Source organism: Melanaphis sacchari, unplaced genomic scaffold (genome assembly GCF_002803265.2).
Source record: "Melanaphis sacchari strain LSU unplaced genomic scaffold, SCAv2.0 Contig1988_pilon_pilon, whole genome shotgun sequence".
NCBI lineage: Eukaryota > Metazoa > Arthropoda > Insecta > Hemiptera > Aphididae > Melanaphis > Melanaphis sacchari.
Window position 1 is genome coordinate 266,645 of NW_020270968.1, and position 11,987 is coordinate 278,631.

General features: G+C 30.6%; 2 protein-coding genes across 2 annotated transcripts; both read left to right on the forward strand.

Annotated features, from left to right (window-relative positions):
* Positions 1-8,998: 8,998 nt before the first annotated feature.
* On the forward strand, positions 8,999-10,381 carry LOC112592876 (piggyBac transposable element-derived protein 3-like). The gene is made up of 2 exons (XM_025337039.1): positions 8,999-9,533; positions 9,735-10,381. The coding sequence occupies exons 1-2, from the start codon at positions 8,999-9,001 to the stop codon at positions 10,379-10,381; spliced, it is 1,182 nt and encodes a 393-aa protein (XP_025192824.1).
* A 39-nt stretch (positions 10,382-10,420) lies between these two features.
* LOC112592877 (piggyBac transposable element-derived protein 3-like) lies at positions 10,421-11,032 on the forward strand. Its single transcript, XM_025337040.1, has 2 exons — positions 10,421-10,794; positions 10,864-11,032. Exons 1-2 carry the CDS (start codon positions 10,421-10,423, stop codon positions 11,030-11,032), a joined length of 543 nt encoding a protein of 180 aa, XP_025192825.1.
* Positions 11,033-11,987: the final 955 nt, after the last annotated feature.

An 11,987-nucleotide genomic window follows, 5' to 3' on the forward strand; every position in this document is an offset into this window, starting at 1 on the left:
AGTCCCTTTGTAGGTACTGGATTTTCAAATTGGAATAAATCAAATAAAATTGAACTTCATGAAAACAGTCTTGAACATCAAAATGCTACAACAAAGTGATTAGTACGATCAAATACAAAAACATCTGTTAACAAAGAAATGTGTAGACAAATTTTAGTAGAAAGGGACTATTGGATTCAAATATTTAAACGTATAACAACTGTTATTAAGTTTCTGGCTATAAGAGGATTACCTTTAAGAGGAGATCATGAAATTTTTGAAGTTAACAATAATGGAAATTATTTAGGGTATTAGAGCTTATTGCTAATTTTGATACATTTTTAAAAACACATATTGAGTTATATGGTAATAAGGGGAAGGGTAATCCCATCATATATGTCAAAAACCATTTGTTATGAAATTGTTAACATAATGAAAAATGATTTAGATAACTTTATCCCATGTACAGCTCACTCATTAAATTTAGTGGGTGTACATAGTGTTGACTGCTGTGAAGAAGCTGTAATTTTTTTTAGTTTTTTGCAAATACTATATAACTTTTTCAGTGGCTCTACTCACAGATGGACAATTTTAACCAATTCATTAGAAAAAAAAGATAATGAAAGGTTGTTATTTTCAAAGTCCTTAAGTAACACAAGATGGGCATGCCATTCCGAGGCTTGTCGTGCATTCACTATAAATTATAAAACTATATTAACTGTACTTTTTGAAATATCTGAAAGCAAAAATGAAAATGGGGATACAAAATATAATGCAAAAGTGTTATTGAAAAAGATGTTGAAAAAAGAAACGGGCTATTTGTGTTTATTTTGGAATGACATATTACAACATTGTAATAAAATATCTATTGATTTACAAAGCAAAAGCAATGATATTTTAAAAGCTGTACATTTTTTGAAAAGTTTAAAAAATGTTATTTCAAGTTTAAGAGATTCAAATATCATCTATGAACGTAGGGTTGGAGAGTTTTGCTCAAAAATAAGTGTTGTATAATATAAAGATGAAAATAAAAGAAAAATAATAAAAAAATTTCGGATTGAAACACATCATGTAATAGTTGATAAATTTTGCTCAGAATTGGAGAAAAGAATAAATGCATATAGTGTAGTAGTGGAAAATTTTTTATTCTTAACTAGACTACATGTTGAGTCTACTATTGATGTCGAGGAAAGTGTTAACAAATTCATTAGTGTATATAAAGATGATGTTGATGACTCAATTAAATATGAAATAGTGCATTTCAAGCAGTTTTGGGATCAATTAAAACCAACATTTGATGGAAGTTATGTACTCAAGATATTTGAATGGATGACTGAATGTAACATTGCTAATATTTTCCCTAACATTCATATTGCTCTAAGAATATATCTTACCATTCATGTTGCCAATTGTACTGCCGAGAGAGCATTTTCGAAATTAGCCAGAATTAAAAATAAAAATAGATCTTCACAAACACAAGATAATTTATCATCATAAATGATTTTATCAACAAAAAATAATGTTCTTCAAAATTTAAGTTTCGATAAAACATTAGAAACATTTGCTACGCAAAAAGCTAGAAAAAAAACTTTTACATAAACAAAATTTAATGAATTTTATATGTAAATAAATATTTTAATAAAAAAATAATATGTTTTTAATATTTTTATCCTCATCAATCGTTATCGTACTTAAATAAAAATGTTTAAATTTGTTTTATTGTATAATTTTATAATTTTAAAGAATTGTTTTTATTGACGGGGGCCCACAACCATGTATTGGCCCCTGGGCCCCTGAAGCTCTTGATCCGGGCCTGTCTAAAGCACTAACAGCTGAACATATGAAATGGTATAAGGTGGTATCAATCGATCAGAAATATTGTACAGATGGGAACAAGGGAATTTGCAAGCAGATTGGATAGATAGCTTTAAAGTTATAACCAAGAATTGTATGCATACTTTTAAGATCGATTTTGCGTTCACAACGAAAATATGTGTTTCTTAAAATATCATATGATAACAAAGAAGATTAATTATAAAGTTAAATATTTAGTCAACATATTGTTTAACTACTTGGCAAGACGTGTAAGTATACTTATATAAATACAAATAAATTACCACTATAGTATTTTTTAGTAATTATTTAAAACAATTTGAATTTTCTTATTTTTTTTTTTTTTTTTGATAAAATATCTAAAACTTCCTCGGTTTCTAACAAACGAGTCCGCTGCACGAATTTTTCTATGTTGAAGGAAACCACATTGGTAGCATAAACGGCTAAATATTCTGGTATACTCGAGTCAAAAAGTCAAACCATGATAATTGAAGGGTTAAAAAAAAGTATGGAATGAAATCCAAGAAGAACAATGCAGTAAAAGAGAAGTAAGTAAGAACTTAATTTATTTTACTTTTGTATAAAGGTAGTTAATTCATCTAAAGGAACACTTGCAAATAAATTTACAGTAGGAACTGAATAGGAATACATTAATTACATTTTCTAATGCAAATAATTTCTATTAAATTGCCGTTATTTAATGCTATGTGGTGTAATACAATATTAATCTATATTTACAGATTCAAAACTTAAAAACAAGTATGAAAATCTTAAAAGAAAAACAAAAAAAATTTAAGGGAATAGGAAAAGGCATATATTTCAAATAGGCGATATGGCAAGTTGCACAGTAACATCCTCAGTTACTGCAATACGCTACATGGGATTTTAGGAGCAGTGGCGGCGGGGTTAGCGAATTCTTTTGATTCAGACAACTGACAAGTCTGGTAATCTATATTTCTTTCTGATAATTTGATTTTAATGTTGTTGCAAATGTTTGTATTGAACATTAATCAAATAATATTATAATAAATTTTCTAAATACATATGAATTGTCTAGTATTCAATCTATTAATTATATGCAATTGAATTTCTGTATACTATAGGAAAACCACTAGGGAGTATAACCGAGTTTGAAGAAGAAATTATTGGAATCAACGATTTGGTCGATGAATATGAACAGCCAGGAAAATGTTAATATAGTTAGTTGTTTATTATGTAAATCAAACATTCATCTAAATGAAGTTAACATTCAATGTTTATATTTTTACAAACTCTTCGTTGTCATAAATTTCAAAATAATTAAGCCTCGTATGAAAAGTTTTGCTTTTTCGAATGGCAATATCGAAAGTTATTAAATCGTCTTCAAAAATCAGAGACGTCTTTTTCGCCAAGTAATAATGAATTATGCACAGCTCTAGACATTTTTATTTGCAATGGAATATACAAACAAAATTCACAATTATTTAAATCAAGAATACGAAAATTGTCAGCAAAAATTATATATATTGTATTCATAATACAATATAACCAGGAGATAGTGCTTAAACAGAAAGATAACCGATAAAATTCTGTTAGTTATTAATCGGAGCATAAAGTAAACCATTTTAAAAAACCATTAGGAAAATTTATCACCTAAGCAGAGATTGTAAGAACTGACTGTCCGTAAAATATTAGACTAACCACCGGTTAGTGTTAACCGACACTTTTATTGGACATTGTAAAAAGGGGCCCAAGTCAACTTGATTTAAAAACGTATCATTTCGGTGTTGTAGTCATTGAAGCCAACCACACAAGTCGCAGGAGCAAAGAACGCAGTTTTTAAAACGCTGGGTAATTTTTTGTTGTTGGTTGGTGGCACTTTTCTTTTTATTTCTGTCATCTATGAACGTTGAGGTTTTTAGTGATTTTGTTTAGTAATAGTAAATTTGTTTACTTATCGTCATGGAGCGCTATACAATTGAGCAACGTGTTTCATTTATTAAAACCCATTATAAACATGGCGAGTGTGTTGCGGTAACTGTAAGGAAACTTCGTACGATCCTCGGATACCGTGGAGCACCAACCGCGACAACAATAACGAGGTTAGTCAGTAAATTTGAAGAGACGGGATCAACTGCAAACATTAAAAGCCCTGGGCGCAAACGATCCCAAAGAACAAATGAAAACATCGCTGTTGTGAACGACTCTGTCATTGTGAGTCCGAGTAAATCAATCCGTCGCCGTTCTCAACAGTTTGGCATTGGGATAAGCTCTTTGCAACGAATTCTTAAGAATGATTTACACTTACATGCATATAAGATACAGTTGACCCAGGAGCTTAAGCCGGCGGACCATACTAAACGAAGAGAATTCGTTAATTGGATTTTAACGAATCAACGTCCTATTGATTTTGTGAAAAAAATCATCTTTAGTGACGAGGCACATTTCCACTTAAGTGGATATGTCAATAAACAAAACTGTCGAATTTGGGGAAATGAGAACCCAAGGGCAAGCATGGAAAAACAAATGCATCCACAGCGAGTAACCGTTTGGTGTGGCTTTTGGACAAGTGGAGTGATCGGCCCATACTTTTTTGAAGATGAACGTGGAAATGCAGAAACAGTTAATGGAGATCGTTATCGAAATATGATTTCAAATTTTCTTTGGCCTATTCTGGATGACATGGACACAGAAGAAATGTGGTTCCAGCAAGACGGTGCTACCTGTCACACTTCTGGGACCACAATTGCATTGATTCGTGAAAAATTTGACGGCCGACTCATTTCCATTCGTGGCGATCAGCAGTGACCACCAAGGTCATGTTGATTTAACTCCATGTGACTTCTTCCTTTGGGGCTATATTAAATCACTCGTTTATGCAAACAAACCGCGAACTTTATTCGATCTTAAGCAAGAAATTAAACGAGTTATCAGTGAACTCGATGGACAAGTCTGTGAAAACGTAATTTGTAATTTCATGGACAGAGTCACTGCGTGTCGAGCGAGTAGAGGGGGTCATATGCACGATATTGTATTTTACACTTTAACCTCAAGTCATAGTGAAGTAATATATACCATTAATTATGTATTTATTATAAAATAAAATTGATTTATAGCAAAATTAAAAACTGCGTTCTTTATGAAACACCCGTTACAAGCGATGATTGGCAAAAAGGTTCCAATATAAGGTAATTATACGAAATTACCTCTGCGACAGGAAGATAATACACGGTGAAGAGCTGGAAGCAGTAAAGCTATCCAATGAGGTACCTCAGGGGTCTGTGCTTGGCCCCTACTATAGGACATCATATATCACAGCTTGCTTACCATAAAAATGCCATAAGATGTTATCCCCTGATCGGCTTCGTAGACGGCGTAGCAATTTTTGGAAGAGCATGGAGAGTCAAAAAATTGGAAAATCTTGTCAACGAACCCCTTGGGATTGTACTCGAATGAATGAATGCTTACCAGTTGAAACTACCCTTCAGAAGACGAAAGCTGTCATGCTGACAAAAAAAAAAAGACAATCGGAGGCCAACGTTCGTGGTAGGAGGCTAACAAATAACAAGCAAGAATTCTTTCAGGTATTTAGGTGTAGAAATAGATATAAGACAGAGATTTAGAGTGCACGAACAGTCAGGGCTAAAGTATGAAACCTGCGAGGCTTCGTCTAGGATTCTGTTCAATGTTGGATCATCAACAGCTAATAGTAGACTATCAAAGAGTGTTGTCCATATCCTACTGTTGTATACTGCACCAACATAGGAATCATTACTGGATCGCAGAGCAGACGGCAATAACACGATTAAAAGAGACGCTGTGAATTGACCACGTATAAGTATCTAGTTGATATTATATTTTAGAAGATAATATTAAAGCAAATTCAACTTGAGCTGTTTTATCAGGATAATCGGTTTTAAAAATTTTAGAATCTAAGAAGAAAAGTTTCATAATTGGTTTGAAGTGGGTTTTTGATAAAAGTGCTATGTCTATTTGTTTTGAAAATAATAAATGTAGTAGTTAAAATTCATGTTGTTTTCACCTGGAATATTGTCCGTAATATTTTTCTTAGATGAATAACTCACCTCGGTGAGATCTTCACTTTTGTCCGAAATGTTTTCAATCCAACTCGATTTTTCCAATTTTTTGTCTGGATGGTTCTTCCATCTAATATGAACCTGGAGTTGTCCTGGACAGGTGGGAGGTTTTGGCTGTTCCGGTAGGTATTGCTATCTCCAGTGTCGCAGCCTCGGTTACGAACGGTTTTGCTGCCTCCTGAGTCTGTGGACCTGGTGTTGGGGAAGGGCTGAGTGATGCCGGAGTTTCCAAGCAGTATTGTTGTGAGCGGGGTTGGGGGTAGTTTGATAAGTTGTTCTTTTCTTCTCCCGGTGCTCCCGTAGCCGCTGCTGGTTCCGGCGTTCTTTGGCATTCAGCTGGGCTGCTGTTGACGTCGGTGGTGGTGGAGCTGGTGCCTGCCGCTGTCGGCATCTCCTTTATCGGCGGTCCTGTTGGTGCTGCCATGGTCGTTGTCTGTCCCGTTCTTTACACCAATTTGCATTAGCCCCACTCGTGGTCACGAACTGTAGTTCCTCTATCGGAACATCGCTTTCAATGAGTTTTCTCAGGTGGTTAACGGCGTTTTTCCAAAGGCTCGACGGTTTTTACCCGAAAACTCCTCACTTTGGACGTCCACCGAAGTTTTCTTCCGGAGGATTCCTGCTCTTACCGGCTTTCTCCGGTTTATAACTCCTTTGGTCCAATTCTTCGGACCCTTTTCCAAGTCTCCAGTCCATAAAACTCCAAGGTTCTTTTTCTCCGAATATAGTCCGAAGTTAACCATTGAAATTATAACATCGTTTTTCTATGAAAATTTGTAAGTGTTCAAAGTTGGCCTATTTTGCAGTTAACTCCGGACAATCTTGAACTTTATATAAAAGCTCAAATATGACAATAATAAATTTTAGAAACTTTTCAACATTTTCTTACATGCATTGGCTTAACTGGAGATTTTTTATAGAATTCTAAATTAAGGATTTTCAGAAATATTCGAAAAAAATAGTAAATTCTGTCCGGAGTTACCCCATTTTACGGTACTTCTTAAATTTTATTTCTTAAAATTATTTTCTTATTAAAAAAACACTTGTCAATTCTACAAACTAAAAATTGTTATAATTTTTATTATTTATTCAAATATGTTTTTTAAGACCATACTTTTATTTTAGTTACTTAAATTTATATATGACTTTTAATAATCACTAGTCAATTTAGAAACCCAAAAATTGTTATTATTTAGATATATAATTTTTTTTTATTTGAATTATATTTTTTGAATTTTTTTTCTCCATCAATTCTTAACTCAAAAATAGAAACAAACTTAATAAGTTTATGTGTCTCATTTTTGTTCAAATTATAGATATATAGTTTATTATACATTATAAACTAGACACTAGTAATTAATAATACTAAATCATAACTTTTTTTTAGTGACTTTAATAATGAAAAATAATAAAAATGAAACAGTCCTCTGCACATTTTTAAAGAAAAAATATCGTTTAAAAAAAAAAAAATGAGTTTTAAGAAATGGGGATTTTTGCTATTGCGCTATTATTTCTATATTATAGAAGGTATAAAAGTGTTGCCTACTCAAAAATGTTATGCCAAAACTGCCACGGGTAGATAGTACATTATAAGTAGAGCGCGGATTTCTATGCAATTGCTTATTTTTTCCCCTTTTACTATTTTGGATTTTTGTCAGTTATCTTGAAGAATCATGACAATTTGAATCTAATTGTGATTTTTTTTTTTTTGCATATTTCTGCATATTTTTATTATTTTTACTACATATTATTATATGGCATATTTTGATATTTTATAATGCATACAAATCCATACTTTAATAAATTATAGGTATTACTGTATTAGTGACTTATGTTTATTAAAAAGATAAGCTTGTACATAATTTATAATATTATATAAAACAATAATATACCTAATATCTAAGTCATAAACATATATATATATATATTGGATAACAGAATGTTAAATAACTAAAATACTAATTATTTAATATATTTATAAAATATATAATACTAAATTATTATTACATATTTATCTGTATTACTTAAAAAAAATCTTTTACTTACATAGTATGTTACATATATATTATTTATTTTGTACTCAGTAATATAAATACATAACTTAATAATTGTTATGTATTTACATCTAAATACCTTTTTCAGTCTTCAACCTCACCTAATACAAAGGTATTAAATATTATACATGAAACTAGTAGGGGTGGTAGCCAAGGACATATGTAATATGATGGTGCAAATTTCAAGTCGATTATACAATTATTTAGTTTTTAATTATTTATTAATGAAAAGTAAACAGTTATGGTAAACCTCCACATATTTGCCAAGTGCTTAAAAATTTAGCTGCAGGGTTATTTAAACAATTTGTTATTTTCACTCATCTTTGTACAGAAAAAATTTGGTATCATACAATGTTCATAAATTATTATATTTTCTAGATTTTTTAAAATACATGGACCACTTTAGTTGTTTCAAATATGAAAACTATTTACAAGAAATTAAAAATCCAGAAAAAAATGAAAAATACTCCCTTCAAGAAATAAGTAATAAAATTAAAGGGAAACAAAATATTTTTATAGCTACACCCTTTCGGTACTGGCGGGACGTTTAAGTCCCGGACACTTTGAATATCAATAGAAAATATATTATTCTATAAATTGGTATGTTATGGCCTGATGGGATATCTTAGTCCCGTTTAAAAACGAAAAAAAATATAAACATACATATATATTGGTATAAAATATTATTATTAGCTCATAATAGCTAGCTTATCTTCTCGAAACCTTATGTATCAAATCATGATATTGTTTTCGTTATTGTTATGACTGTTGCTAAAAATAACTGTTACATATTATTCCAAATCATTATAGTACTTCTAAAAAGTGTTATCGAATTTTGTTTGTGTCAATATTATCAATATTTACGAAAATAATCAACATTTTTGTCGTGGGACTCATATATCCCGTTAGTATTCCTCAGTCGTAAAACAATCGTTCGTGTGTCTGTAATAAAATATATAACATAATCTTACGTACGCACGTCTCGTATATAATTTATATATTATCATCGTCAATTTTTATCATAAAACAATTTCTTTTAAATTATTTTTTTTAAAAATGAGTGCATGTAAAAAAGATCAAGATATCGAAGAATGGTTATTAATGGATGTTCCGGATGATCCAGAATCTGAGGACGAATACGATATAGATGATGGCGATACCGATGAGCAAGCTCAACAAGAGGTAATTGAACTTGGTAATTTTTTTTTGCAAAATGAATGTGAAACCGTTGAAAATAACAAAGAACCATTAATTACTGATAATTCGGGTGTAATTATTTTTGATTTTCCGGAATTTGACTTTTGCCATCAAACCGAAGACGCAAGTCTAAACATCACTAATACACCAAGCTCTTCTAGAACTTTGAGACCAAGAGTATCAAATTCAACTAATTTGTCCAATACACCTATTTCTGATCATGTTGCACCTGATAATACACAAACACTAGAACATATCGATAATAACACTTTAGAACTTGCTGCTAATACCACTCCAGATCCTGTTAGGCAATGGCGTAAAAAAAATGAAATTACAGCACTTTTACCAGATTTTGAAAAAAATTTAGGTTACAATCAAGTGATGTTTGGTGATTGTAAAACAGCAACGGATATTTTTTTTAAACTTATTAATCCTATCATAGAAAACATTTTGAACCAAAGTAATCTATACGCAACTCAAAAAAATAAAAATCTCAATCTAAAAAAAAATGAACTACTCTCTTTTTTTGGAATTAATTTTTGTATGGGGTATCATAAACTACCTTCATATAAAAATTATTGGAATGGGTCTAAAGATTTAAATGTGCCAGCTATTTCTGAAGTTATGACGAGAGATCGATTTGTAGAAATACTATCTAATATTCACGTCAATAATAATGACAATATTTCTAATAACAATAAAGACAAATTGTTCAAATTACGTCCTATGATAGATAGTTTGAATCAAATTTTTTTGGAGTCTTCATCTGGAACTCGTGAACTTAGTGTTGATGAGTCTATGATTAAATTCAAGGGTCGCAGTACGTTAAAACAATATAACCCAATGAAACCCATAAAAAGGGGTTACAAATTGTGGTGTATTGCAGACCAAAATGGATATATTATGAAATTTTCGGTGTACCAAGGAAAAAATGAAACGTTAGAAAAGCAGTTCGAGAACACTAATTTGGGAGAAAGAATTGTATTGCAGTTAACAAAACCATTTTGGAATGAAACTAGACTTATATTTTTCGATAACTATTTTACAACTATTCCACTCCTAGAAAAGTTAAGAACGCAACAAACATTAGCTTGTGGTACAATTCGACAAAATCGTAAAGGGATGCCACAAAATTTCAAAAAAGATTCTGAAATACATAGAGGAGAATTTGACTACCGATTTTCTACTTCAGGTATTGGAATCTTCAAATGGAAAGATAACAAAGTGGTACATATAGCATAAAACTATCATGGTAATGAGAAAACATCTGTTGATAGGACTATGAAAGATGGCTCTAGATTGAGCATATCGTGCCCAAATCCAATCAAAGACTACAATAAATATATGGGTGGAGTTGATCACGCAGACAGATTGAGAGCATTATATAACGTTGACCGTAAATCCAAAAAGTGGTGGCTTAGGATTTTTTGGGGACTGTTAGACATAACGTTAGTAAATGCATATGTCATTTATTGCGAAATGTTTGAAAAAACTGATGTATTTGATTTCCGTCGATCAGTTGCCCTTGGTTTGATGACAGCTCGAAATACACCATCAAGAAAGTCTATAAGTCAGAAAAGATCAACTCCACAAACGCCATCAAATCGAAGAAAGAAAACTTTAACGAATTCCAAAGACGTCAGATTAGGCAACAGGTATTATAAAAATATTTCATAATTACATTATAATATTATAATACATATTTGTTTTTATTTTATCTACAGAGGTATTCATTGGCCACGGTTTGGTATAAAGAGAGGTAGATGTGAACTTTGCAGTGTTCGAGGAGTAGAGTCCCGGCCACTTTCTTCGTGTAACCACTGCCGAGTATTTCTGTGTTGCAATGAAAGGAAAAATTGTTTTGTAGAATACCATCAAGTTGATATCGAATAATTTTTAAATTTATTTACAAAACTTTTAATTATTTTACTACAGTTGTATTATTTATATATATATATATAATAACAAAGTTAAAATTGACAACGAGTCCATTAATTTTTAATACCTAAATAAAAATATATTATCAGAAAGAGATTTCTTGTATTTTTTATTGTTAATAATTATTTAGTATTAATTTTTATTGTAATACATACAACCCTGACGGGACTTTAAAGTCCCAGACAAAAAAGTGATTGAAGGGCTTAAAAAAAAAATTTGAAAAAAATCAGAGATCTTATTGAAATGATTTTAGAAGATCCTGCCAAAAAAAAATTTAACTTTTTTTATTATTTCTTATGACAGTACAGGGTTAAAACCATTTCAATTAAAAACAGTCTAAGAATTAGAAAATAGAATACCTTCAATGATAACACATTAATTGATAAAATTTTTAAAGAATTATTTAAAACAATTCGAATATTTATGTAAATATTTCAAATGAGAGTGGCTGGTATATTATGTTAAAAATAATTCATAATGTCAAACAAAGCAAACTAGATCAAAATTGAGAAATAAAATATAAAAATAGTACAAATATTTAAACTTATCACCTTTTTTTATGAGATCAATTGATTCTAGTATATTATATTTATATTGTATATATTATTATTTGATGAAATCAAATAATTTTGAAATTCATATTTATGATATAAAATATAAATGTGTTTTATTTGAATTACAGGTAACAAAGCTATTGTAACAACTTTCATGTCATACATTATCCATGAATAAGTGCATTGATTAATCACTATATTACCTATTATTTTGTGTTTAATATTTTATATTATATTTATTATTATTGTATAAAATAATTATTAATAAACCATTACCTCACAGCAGCCAAACGCATGCACTGTCATTTCCTAATTTCTTAACAAACAGCTATTCGCAGATGTTCCGGACGCGGTTG